At 49.1% G+C, this 12655-nt stretch overlaps 1 protein-coding gene across 1 annotated transcript; it reads left to right on the top strand.

Annotated features, from left to right (window-relative positions):
- The first annotated feature begins 340 nt into the window (after positions 1–340).
- LOC310644306 (CYFIP-related Rac1 interactor A-like) lies at positions 341–11349 on the top strand. The gene is made up of 11 exons (XM_083369159.1): positions 341–608; positions 1349–1428; positions 3675–3796; positions 4201–4306; positions 4903–5039; positions 6868–6945; positions 7367–7483; positions 7693–7772; positions 8107–8233; positions 8951–9021; positions 10646–11349. The coding sequence occupies exons 1-11, from the start codon at positions 529–531 to the stop codon at positions 10707–10709; spliced, it is 1062 nt and encodes a 353-aa protein (XP_083225285.1). The 5' UTR covers positions 341–528; the 3' UTR covers positions 10710–11349.
- Positions 11350–12655: the final 1306 nt, after the last annotated feature.

Below are 12655 nucleotides of genomic sequence, written 5' to 3'. Positions count from 1 at the left end.
ATCAATAACCATAATTGCCCTCAGCAGCCGAATCCTTTGGCTCCCTCCTGTCTGGAACAATGGTTGAAATTTCTCTTTCTGACCTGAGGTGTCCATTTTCGCATCCTCAGTTTCACCAAGGACATTGCTCTCCTGGTCAGACACCTGAGACAGGCCATCTAAAGGGAACTGCTGACTTGGCCAGGAGGATCTGGAATCCTCACACCCCCATCCCATGCGTTTCTCTCCCCCTTCCTCGCTGCAGGATCCTCACAGCTGATGAAGTGTCTCATGATCCACACAGGATTCCAGGACTCCTTGCTGTAGACATTACCCAGGCACCATAAACAGAGGTAAAAGGGCCCCCCCTGCACTGCACGAGCCACCCTGGACCCTCTTCACCCCACCAAGCTCTGGCCTTTCTGCTTCCCGAGCCAGGAGGAGAGTCTGGGGGAGGCAGAGCCAGACTTGGGGAGGGGTTGCAAAGGAGGACGTCCCTACTCTTCAGATTGTGGCTGCTTGTAAGAAGGAAAAAGGGCGCCTTGAGGGATGCTTATCCAGCAAAGGAGCATGAAAGCCAAGAGGGGCCCCGCCTGCGGTCTGCTGCCTAGGGCAGGCCCTAGGCCCAGGTGAGTAGGCCTCAGGGGGAGCCTATGGGGGCCAAAACTGAAAAGATTTCGGAAAAGCAGAAAAAGCAAAAGACAGTAGTGGCGCACTCTGTGAGCCAGCATGGCTCAAGGGCTAAATGTAATTTTGCAATATAAATATGGTGAAAGTGTCTGATAAAAGAAAAAAATGGTCTGAGGCTGAAAATCATAAATATAAAAGCTCAAAAAACCTAAGGAAAAAACAAAAAGCCGCTTTTTTGAAATGCCTAGCCAGATGGAAAGACGAACCCAACTGCAGGGGGCGCCAGAGGGCCAGAGCTATGCACAGGCTTGAGGGCCTGAAGCTCAGAGGACCCTCAAGCTGGAGCACAGCAGAAGTGGGGCCAATTGTGAAGGGACTGCAACCAGGCTGGCTTCACAGGGAGCTTGAGGTCCAGCTCCACAGCCCTCAGTTCCTGCCCCACAGCCCAAAGTGGAAGTGCTGCTGACTTCCCCCCCCCAGCTGACTGAGTGCCTGCAAAGGGTCAGCTCTTGGTGCCCTCAAGCACCCATGGGAGTTGGGAGGCATCTCTGTGTCAGGAGCTTGATCCCCAGGCATCTGCCGGCAGGGCTGAGCAGCAGCAGCAGGATTTGCAAGCTGCTCTTTTGGGGGGCGGATGTAGGAGCCCTGTTGTGGGCTCCTGATGGGGAAGGGGTTGAGGCTGGCCCTTGTCCTGGCTGGGCCTCCACTTTCCCACCCTCTTCCCTTTCTCCTGCTTTAGGTCTGCCGCCATGGGCAACCTGATCAAAGTGCTGGGCAAAGATTTAGAAAACTGTCCTCATTTCTTCCTGGATTTTGAAAGTAAGTCCCAGGCACAAAACAAAGGGGGCTGGGGGGGGCCATAAATCCCGATGGGAGAGTCACTGTTCTCCACTAGTTTGGGCCATGGATTCCTTTGGTCTCATGCAGGGAGCCAGCCTCTGCATCTATCTCAGTTTACACTACAAAAAAGCTGCAGCTTCTGTTAGGGAGGGGTGCCCACAGTTTTAGAACTGACGCCTAGACGTCCTCAGATTTCAGGTCCAGACCTTCCCATCCAGCAAATTGGGGATCATTAAATCCCTGCACCTTTTTATTGGTGTATGTGTCTCATTTTGCACCCCTCTTGCCATGGGTGCAACACATGCTTGTTGCTCTAGTCAGTGTCTCTTGTCCTCAGTTCTTCCACCTGCAAAATGGGAGCAGTGGTGCTGATGGTCTTTGAAAATGCATTCCGGCGATTACTGAGAGAAGCCTTGGGGTCTTGGAAGTGCCATACAAAGGCTTAGATCCATTTCAGGTGTTTTGCATTTCACTTCTATTCAGAATCTTCCTGGGAACGCTTCCTTCAGGCAGGGAGAAGGTTTTCAATATTGCAACAGGGACACAGAGCTGCTGTGCTTCAGCCACGATGGGCCACCTCAGGCCTGCCTGCCACAGGGGTGCCCCTCTCCCCCCATGTCAGAGAACAGTGGCTCTCCTCTTCCTTATCATTGGTCTTCCTCGCCATCAGCCGATGCTCACCTCCATTCAGGGCAGGAAGAAGCAGGCCAGACCAGTCCTAGTTCAGCTTGGACACCCCCATTGCATGCCTGGATTTTCCTGCCTTTGACTTTGTGTTGAATTTGTCTGACCTGCTGGAGACTTCCTGTCCCAGATGGGGAGCCATTCCCAACCCCACTGTGCCCCCCCCATGACCCATCATGCTTTTCTCCCTCTTGTCTCTTTTCTTGCAGGTGTGTCACATTGGGAATCTTCTTAAAGTGTTGACTTATAATGAGCATGACCAAGGCCCTAATTTTTTCCTTGACTTTGAACGTGAGAAGGGTTTTTAAAATTATGTTTGTCTTTATTTTAATTTCACAAGTTCTTTCATTAATTTATGCTTTATTCATGTTAATTTACTTTCATTTGGTGTTATTTTGCTGGGTTAAGCAGGCTGGTGGAGCTGGGGAACGAGGAAGGCAAGAGAGAGACTGGACAGTCACTTGTCTGAGATGGTATAGGTTCCTCTGCTTGAGCAGGGGGCTGGACTAGAAGACCTCCAAGGTCCCTTCTAGATTCTGTTCTATTCTACTCTACCCTACTCTACTCTACTCTACTCTACAGGCAGATAGATGGCAGTTGCAGAGGAAGGGGGGGCAGGCCCATTGAAGATGTTGAGGGAGTCAGGAAGGGCAGGACTTCCAAGAGAAAAGCGGGATCAGGAGCTCCATCTCCCGAACAGCATAAAGACCTCTAGACTTCATTAGCAACATCGCTTGCAGGGGCCCCCACAGACCAATCTAGGGTGCCACACAACTGTTATCAGTGACCCCTCCCCTATTTCTGCTCCTTAAGGATATGGACTTCTTTAGAGAGCAACCTGGGCCCTTTGCCTGATAGTGGACTTCATCTCCCAGAATTCCTGGTTGGGGCGTTCTGGGAGTCCATTCTTTGGGAGGACATCCTGGCTGGGGAAGGCTGCTGAAGAAGGAACCCACATTGGGGGAGAAAGGAATGAAGAAAGGGGGATGCTGGCCCATCAGACCGACCCTGAGGGTGAGAGGGACCCCTGCTTAGTAGCAGCCAGGTAGCCCTGACTTAGGTTGCCACAGGTGTAAAGCTCTGTTTCATGCTTTCTATTCTGTTTGGTTCTTCTGTATGTTTTTCTACATACTTATTTTCTACAATTTCTCCTGCTCTGCTCAGGGCCAAAGACCTTGGCTTATCAGAGCAAAGCAACTCATGAGTCATGGCTTTCCGGTGAAGCCCCAGGATATTTCCCCTCCCTCCTAGGGGGTCTCCCATTCTTGGTGATGGGGCAAAGGATCTGGAGACAGAAGCTTACGGATCCCTTAAAGATCCTGCTTCTCCAGGCACCAGTTTGGATTAGTCAATCCCAAGCACTAGCTTGGGGAAGTGCTTTATGGACTTACAAGAGTGTCCTCAGAAGTGTCCTAGCTCCTTCCCATTACTGGCCAGCCAACCATCCTCCTCCCTTCCATATGCTCCCCTCTATGGCCACCCCTTTGCCACCCAGCTTCTGAACTCTGCCTCCCTTCCTTTCTGGGCGGGGTGTGCTGCAGATGCTCAGCCCACGGAAGCCGAGACTGCTGTCTGGAACCAGGTGAACGCTGTCCTGGAGGAGGCCCAGACCATCCTGGCAGAACTGCAGTCCTACACTGGTGCTGGCCAAGAGATCCGAGAGGTATGAGCAAAGCTGAGCTTGCAGCCAGTCCAGGCTACGCCACAAGTGTGGCTAAGATGGGAGGCTCTGTTCTCACAACCATGAGATTCTGCACTGGGATTTTTGTTGCCCTGGCTTTGGTCGCTCAACATTTTTGTCTTGCTAGCCTTGGTTAGTCAGAGCTCCACCTCCAGATAGATTGTTCCCAAGTCTTGGGGATTGAGGGTGGGCTTCAGCTGCCAAGAGGCTTTCTCTAGCCTCAGAGTAGCTCCCCAGTTATCCCAGCTCCCGGGAGTCAGGCCCACAGTTGATCCGTCAGGGAACAGGCCTGGTTGGGGTTGTAGGCTGCTTCTCTGGGAAAATAAAACCAGAGCAATGGAGGGTTTTAGGATCAGCATGTCCAGCATGACAGTTTCCTTCTTCAGGCGATCCAGAACCCCAGTGACCAGCAGCTTCAAGAAAAGGCCTGGCGTGCTGTGTGTCCTCTTGTGGCGAAGCTGAAACGGTTTTATGAGTTTTCTCTTAGGCTTGGTAAATGTATGTCTGCTTGGTGTGTGAAGGGAGGGATGATGAGGGCAGTTCCAACATACACACACACACACACACACACACACACACACACACACACACACACACACACTTTTACCTTTTGCAGCCTGTCTTTCAGACTGCATCTTCGTAGGCAGAGACCATCATCTCTTTCTTGGTTTATTGATTATACTTACATTCTTATTACACTGCTCCTATATTATATTATACTGGGGCCCTGGTAACCTAAGAAAAGGAAGGCAGTATGGGAGCAGCTCCTGGGGTGCCCGAGTGTCTTTATCCTGTGCCAAAGGGATGAAGGATCAGTTTGGGGAGGGGCTTTTCTGGGCACGGTGGTCCCTGGGTTCTAGTTTTCCCTTTTGAAGATGTTTTTCTCTCTTGTTCCTTTGTGGGGGAGGGCAAGAGCCTCCCTTCCTCCACTTTCCTGAGCCTTTTTCCTCTTAGCAACTGGTTCTTCTCCTGCACAAGAGCCTGGCCTGGCTGTGTGGAAAAAGGAGTGCCTTCATCCCCTTGTAGCATTGGGCCAGGCCCCCAAGTCGCACACAGGGACTGATCTGCCCTTTGTTCCCCCCCCCCAGAGAACGCCTTGCGGAGCTTGCTGGAGGCCCTGACCAGCCCCCCCTATGCCCCCACCCAGCACCTGGAGAGAGAGCAGGCCTTAGCCAAGCAGTTTGCAGAAATCCTGCACTTCACCCTCAGCTTTGATGAGCTCAAGGTACCTTTTGTGTGTGTGGGGGGGGAATGGAGGACAGGAAAATGAAGTAAAGGGGTTCCAGGGGTGGTGCAGCTTCAGGCTCACAACTGGTCCCAAGAACTTTTAAGCATGACTCTGTTGAAACTTTTTCTTTGGGCAATCAAAATGCACCAAACCTGCCCAGACCCCGAGGGAACCTGGATCTCTAAGCCTTTATCTGCCTCTGTCCGGTGGGCTCTGTCAGCTGAATCTCTCTCCTCTGCCCCATTCATTTTTATATTTAATCTGCCCATTATCTTCTCTGAGTAAGAGCCTTGGTGGAGCAGTGGGCTAATGCCTCCTTAAGTAACACCAGCTGCCTGCAATCAGTGCAGGTTCGCATCCCACCAGGCTCAAGGTTGACTCAGCCTTCCATCCTTCCCAGGTAGGTAAAATGAGGACCCAGATTGTTGGGGGCAATAAGCTGACTTTGTAATAATGCCGCTTGGGGTGTGTGTGAAAAGCCCTAATAAGCAGGCATATACATAGAATGAAGGCTACTGCTAAGCTTGTAAGCCACCCTGATTCTTCGGAGAAGGGCAGGATATAAATGGAATTAAAAAAAAATTAAAAATAAATAAATGACATACTGAGTAAACATATCCTGTAAGATCCCATAATAAAATTGCAGTATATCTAGTAATAGTCAGTGCGGAAAAATACATAGTTCCCTATAAAATATGGGATTTATAAACAGTCTCTCTGCTGTTTCCTTGATGTAATTGCAACTGCTTGCTCTTTCTAAAGGACAAGACTTGGGTCTCACCCAGCCCGCCATCCAGGCAGCTCCCATCTCTCTTTAGGTGGAAGGGCTGTTTTTCCTCCTCCTCCTCCTCCACAATCTTGAATTAGCTGCGATGTCTCCTGGTGGTGGCTGAGGCTGGGATCCACCCAGCTCCCACTGGCCATTTCAGGTTGTTGCAGGCTTTTCAGGAGAATCCAGTTCCTTCAATGTGGGCTCCCCCACCCCAATGTCAGAGAGGCATCCCTTCCCATGTCTGCTACCTTGAAAGACCTGGAGGCAGGTCCCCAGACTCCGAGGGGTGTCGAGGGTGGGGAGCTGACCCTTTCCCCACCAGCTCCCCACTTCTATAGAGCTGTTTCACTTCACAGGATCAGAGAGCAGGGAATAACCCTTCCCTCCTCCTCTTCTCCTTGCCAATTCTTCCCACACTGGCAGCTGACCCCAAGGCTTTCCTGTCTAGGCAGCTTGGCAAGAGGGCAGGAGCTGAAGGTCCCCACTTGTCGGAAGGATCAGAGCCTTGATGGAGAGCAAGAAGCTCCCACCCTCAGCCATTGTCCGCCACCCCATGGCCTGCCCAGAGGGCCTGTGAGGAGTTTTTTCAGGCTACTTTAAAACAAGGGATTAGCACTCCTTCAGAAAAGCACTAAACATGTGTTTAAAAAATTCCCACAAATCATTTAAAAAGCAAGGGGTTGTAACATAAAGGGACACCTTGCAACCACCCTTCCTAATCTCAGATATTTTATTCTGAAAGATTACTAAATTCATTTGCCCTATGTACTGTCAACACTAACTCCCCCCCTCCTCTTCCAACCCACATTTCAGGGTAGTCAGAAAGCATCTCATAATTGCTGCAGGAAGCAGCTAAATGTGGATTTCTCTCTACCCTGTCCTACCCCGACAGTGTCTGCTAGGGGTCCCAAGTGTGTTGGGGATAATGGTTTTACCAGTTTGTGAATAAACTCTAAGCCTGGGGCCTCATCCCCAAGGAATGTTGGGGCTTCCAGTGAAGCTAAGGTGGGGCCAGGAGGAAGAACTTTCCAGGTGTTCCCTTATCTCCCTCAGATGACCAATCCTGCCATTCAGAATGATTTTAGCTACTACAGAAGAACCATCAGCCGAAATCGAATCAACAATTTGCAAGTAAGGAAATGCTTTCTGTTTTACTAAGTTTTAGACAGATAAAACTCTGGTATGAATTAAGTGGAAAAAAGAAAAAGATCGATGAAGAGCAATGTGATGATTAATTAAAATCTATTATTTCCTTATGAGATAATGATCAATTTTACCCTAACCCTAATCCTAACCCTTTACTCAATTGTGAAAAACGCCAAGGAACCAATCGGGAGGACCACTGTCTCCTCTCAGCCAGGTGGGCTTTTGAAAGTGGGGAAAGCAGATCCTATTTTGGTTTTCTCCTTGAAGGGTTGAGTTTTCTCATCTCTGATGGGGGAATGAGAGCAAGCAGAGCTAACTCTTCCCCAGAGAAATTCCACCCCCACTGTGGTCCTGCAGTTGTCCTGTAGGTCACTCGCCTTGCCTTGCTCTGTGCCCCCGCATGCAGCTGGATGCAGAGAGCGAGGTCAACAATGAGATGGCCAACAGGATGTCTCTCTTCTACGCCGAGGCCACCCCGATGCTGAAAACTCTGAGCAGTGCCACAACCAAGTTTGTTTCAGAGGTGAGCCATGAGACCTCCTGGGATATTTTTGCAAGTCCCAAGAGGAAGAGATTGAGGCTGAGGACAAGTGAAATGCACCAGGGCTGCAGAAGCTCTGGGGAGGGAGGGTCTGCTCAGGGTCTGAGGCCCTCCTTCGCCCTGAACGCGCTTCCCCAGGATGAAGAGGAAGTGATCCCCCCACCCACAAAGACTTGCTCTCTTTCTTTCAGAACAAAACTCTCCCAATAGAGGACACGACTGACTGCCTGAGCACCATGGCCTGTGTCTGCCGAGTGATGCTGGAAACTCCGTGAGTTTTGGCCTGCTCCTCCACGGACACAGGCTTGCACTGCGGAGGCCGCTGGGCTGCTTACACCACAGGCACTTGCCACTAAGGCCCCAGTAAAGCTGGCAGGAAGGAGGGCAGCAGACCAGTGGCCAAGATGGTTGGTGGTTCTGCTTATGGTTAAGTGCAGAAGGACCAGGGTGAATGCATCAGGAAAAGGCTGCAGTGTCCCTGGCAAACAGGATTCTTTGAAGCGGTGTGGACACAGACCAGAATTGATGGCATTTGGCATTTTTCCAGGAAGGAAAACTGAACCTGAGGCCAGTTCTTTCCAAGTCTCTTTTCTGCTTTCCCACAGGGAATACCGCAGCAGGTTCACTAACACTGAGACCCTCCTCTTCTGCATGCGGGTGATGGTGGGGGTCATCATTCTCTATGATCACGTCCACCCAGTGGGGGCATTCGCTAAGACCTCCAAAATAGATGTGAGTAACATTTTAGACCCACACGGCTCAGTGTAGCCCTCGGGTAAAGCTCAGGTTCTGTGAGCTCCCCCGCCTTACTTGCACGATGAATTTTCAGTGGGAGACTCACCTTGGCTTTCTTACCACTTCCGGCATCATTTTTCCTACCAGAGAATATCCATTAAGAAAGGCAACCAATCATGTGGTGCTGCTGGCGGCATTGGAGGTTTTTAAAAAAATGGGAAGAAGGAATAGGAGCAGCGTAGCTGCTGAGACTGAAATCAGAGAGGCAGCCAAGAGGTGGATGATGACTTCCAAATAGGAATAGATTGCAGATCTTTCAAAGAGGCGTAAATTCAAAAGAGTGGAGCACTTTAAACACCCCGTGCAGAAGGACGTGCATGTGACCTCGCAAAGCCACTTTGTCCTCCCAAGAGGAGGGCTGCTCTCTCTTTGGAGGTGAGGGGCAAAGAAGGGAGGCTGTTCTCAGGAAGGTTTCAAAGGAAACAAAGTTTTGGAGAAGTCTCCCTGGCAAGGAAAGGATTTGCATTACAGCTTAAACTTGCTGTTACCCATTTTGTGCATGCCCTTTACTCACAGTCATATGTCTAAAAAGACCCCTTAGAGATAGAAGGAGCCTCTTTTGGTCTCTGGTGAAAGTTCAGCAGGCCTCGTTGCGCTTTTCCAGCCCTTTCTCCTCTCTGCAAATGAAAGCTTTTCCTTCCTCTTTCCCTCTAGATGAAAGGATGCATCAAGGTTTTGAAAGAGCAGCCCTCCAACAGTACAGAAGGCCTTCTCAATGCTCTGAGGTATGGCAGCTCCAAAGGTGCTCCCGTGCCCACCGAAGGTCCAGTGTGGCTCTTGACCAGGCACTTTGGGTGCTGGAACTGCAGGTGGTCAGCCGTTGCCCTTCTGGGAAGCTTCATGAGAATAGCAGGGGAGAACTTTCATGGGATGAAATTGGGAAGAAGATACAGAACAGAGACAGCTGACTGGGAGAGATTAACTGTGTAGAAGTACTATCCATCTATCCATTAAGTAGAAAACTATTCTTGTTTTGCCCAAATATGAACAAATATTCTCATTTCCCAGGAAATGAAGCTTTCTTAGGGTAAGAGTTGGTCTGGGTCCTGGGTTCTCCCCACTCCATCCAGTGGATGCTTTGGTACCACAAATGATTTACAGTTCAACAGGAACCTGTTAGCGGTTTATGGCCATTTGTTTCTCCTCACTTCTATCACAGGAAAGACCTTTTCCTGAAGGCCTCTGATGGTGAAACAGAGGCCGGGGGGCACCGTGCGTGTCAATCCAGAACTCAGTTCTCAGAGGCCTTTCCTGAAGGCCTCTGATGGCAAAATGGAGGTCGGGGACGGCGCACGCGAGTGGCGGCAAGTGGCCATTGAAGAAGTGGGCTGGCGAGGCAGGTGTCGGGGCATGTGAGGCCTGGGGGCAACGGCAAATGAATGTGGGGCATGTGGGGTAGCTCCACCCTCCCACCCCTACCTTAGCTTGATTTTTAGGCATGCGCCTCACCCCCAAACTAGGACTTATTTTGGGGGTAAGGCTTACATTAGGCCCACCCCCAAAAATCAAGCTACGGCTTATTTTCGGGAAAACACGGTAAAAAGGTTGTAAGTGTGAAAAATGGTCATGTCACTTTTTTCAGTGTTGTTATAACTTTGAATGGTCACTAAATGAACTGTTGTAAGCATCAGTGCATCAGAAAATTTAGGTTCACACACCACCCTTAATTGGGTGACCGAAATACTTCTTTTTCTCACTTTGCACAATGCCCTGAACCAGAAGCAAACTAAAGAGGCCAGCATAGGGTGAATGCAGCCCATGTTGTGGGTCTGCCTGCAAGATGAGAGGGTAGTGGTGGGTATCGCTAAGACAGGAAGGACAAGTGGGTGGAAATGCTGTTATGTGTCTTTGTGTTGGATTTTACCAGGAAGAAGTCAGGGTTTAGTGACCAGGAGGTGGACACACAGGGATTTTCTGCATTCATCACACACAGCCACTGCCTCTCCAGTGTTATACTCAGGGAACGTGGCCTTAAGGGACACACTCTTCCACCCCGGTCCTGTTCTGTAGCTCACCTTTATTTCCCAGTTGTCTCTCGACATCTCTCTCTCTCTCTCTCTCTCTCTCTCTCTCTCTCTCTCTCTCTCTCTCTCTCTCTCTCTCTCTCTCTCTCTCTCTCTCTCTCTCTCTCTCTCTCTCTCACACACACACACACACACACACACACACTTCTCTCTGCTAGCTTATTCCCTGATTACTTTCTTCCAGGGCTTTCCTGTTCATGGGCCATCTATCCACCCTTCGCCCAGTGGGGGCCAAGAGGCTTTGGAGCTTCATACATGTCTCTCCCTCTTTCCCACCTCCACAAGGATGGCTATGCTTGTCCTCCCATTGCCTTGTTCCTCCTAGGTACACCACCCGGCACCTCAATGACGACACCACTTCTAAGCAGATCCGGGCTTTGCTGCAATGAAGCTTCCTGGAACAGCCATTTACCAGAGACACACCCAAGAAATTCTTCACGGCACCTTCGGAAAAAATTTTAATGTTAGCATGTTGCTATAAATAACCATTGGTCATCATATCCCTCATTTTGTAAAAAAAGAAAAGAAAAGTTGAAGAAGTGCAGGTGAGATTGTCAATATATATATAAAATAAATATCTAAATATATACATACACACATATATAGAGACAGAACTACAATAGATGTTCCAATTCCAACGCCAAGATGACCCCTGTTCAATGCTGGCCAAAGCGCAAGGCCCAGTCTCTTGCCTCAAGTCTCTTGCTGTGCTGAATCCAGTCCCATCCATGCTGGAGTGATCAGGTCTCCTGCATACCATACTTGTGGAGCATGGAAAAGGGTTTCTTCCAAGCCTTTAAGATGGATCTACAAACAAGCCTGGATGCCAGGAAAGTGATACTCTCTTACCCAAGATGTAAATAACGCATCTGGAAAAGCTTGATTGAATGTATGGGCACAAGCACCATCATTAAGGCTTCAATTCTGATTCCATTCTTAGTGGCTCAGTCACACCTTTTAGATTTTTAATATGAACAACTGCATATTAACTGCACACCTATTATTTTGTACATTTTTGTGTCAAAATAAAGCAAGAAAAGTTAATGTATGAGAGATCAGCATGATTTTCTGCTTTGCTTTAATCCAGGATGGCTGTGCTTGTCAATACTGGTTGAGTTTGTTGCCCCAAATATGGCCTCCACTGTTAAGCTCAGGGCTTTTTTTGTCATAGAACGCTCAGAACGGAGTTCCAGCACCGGGTTGTATGACATGTGTGAGTTCCGGCACCTTTTTCTTTTACAAAAAAGCACTGTGTATACCAGGCCTTGCCCCAGTTAGGACCAATTTTTAGGTCATGTTGCCACCAGCCTTTGCTCCTTGTAAGGCTGAGGAACGGAGCTCCAGGCCAAAAGGAGAGCAAGGAAACATTTTAGCTAAGACCTTACATTCCACTCTAGGAAAACCAGAGACCTTTCCTTGGGCTACGTAGCTTGACAAGTGAAAGGATTCTAGGAATATCACTCCAACCTCCAAAGCAATTTGCATGGAAATACAGTATTCATAGAAAGAAAATATTTGAAGAAGATAGAAATAAATTCAGAATAGGAAATTAAAATAAATAAGCAGAATCAGTATTTGCCCAGCTTCAGGTAGTGGGATATAAGGTCTTGGCTGAAATACCTCCTGGTTCCTTTTTCTACAACATTCAGCCAAAATTTGCCCTTTTCTAATGTAATCCCTTCGCCATTCCCATTTCCAATACAAAGAACCATATTTTGCTTTCTCTGAAAAATTGTTTCAGATACTTTAAAGTTGCTCTCATAAAGCAGAGAGAGAGAAGAGGGTCTTGGCCTAAACATTCTTGGCTCACTCCTTCAATCCCTTTTCAAAGGTCTTTAGCCCCTTCCAACCAGTGCAGGAAGGTGGCATTGATCCAAGAATGGCACCACCGTTGCATGTCCTAACTGCTGAGGGTTCTGGCAGTTTTTACCCCTTAATTCCTCTGCTCCAGAAGAACCAACTGTGGAGCTTTGTGAAACTTCCTAACAGTGAGGACAATTAATCAGTGGAACAGCTTGCCACCAGAAATTGTGGGTGCTCCATCAATGGAGATTTTAAAAAGAGGCTGGACAGACACTTGTCTGAGATGGCATAGGTTCTCCTGCTTGAGCGGGGGGCTGGACTAAAAGACCACCAAGGTCCCTTCCAGCTCTATTCTATGTTCCCTGAGCCAGCACAGAAGTATAGCAGCACAAGGAATTGCGAGGACAAAGAAAACTCACCATGGCCAAGGTCGGCAAATTGGCAGAATTCAACGTGGCACATCCCGAGAGGTGGAGTTCTTACATCTCCCACATCGAGAACTATCTGCGAGCTAACCAAGTTAGCGAAGACG

Source organism: Vipera ursinii (assembly GCF_947247035.1).
Source record: "Vipera ursinii genome assembly, chromosome: 9".
Taxonomy (NCBI): Eukaryota; Metazoa; Chordata; class Lepidosauria; order Squamata; family Viperidae; genus Vipera; species Vipera ursinii.
This window is presented reverse-complemented; position numbering and strand designations above follow the sequence as displayed.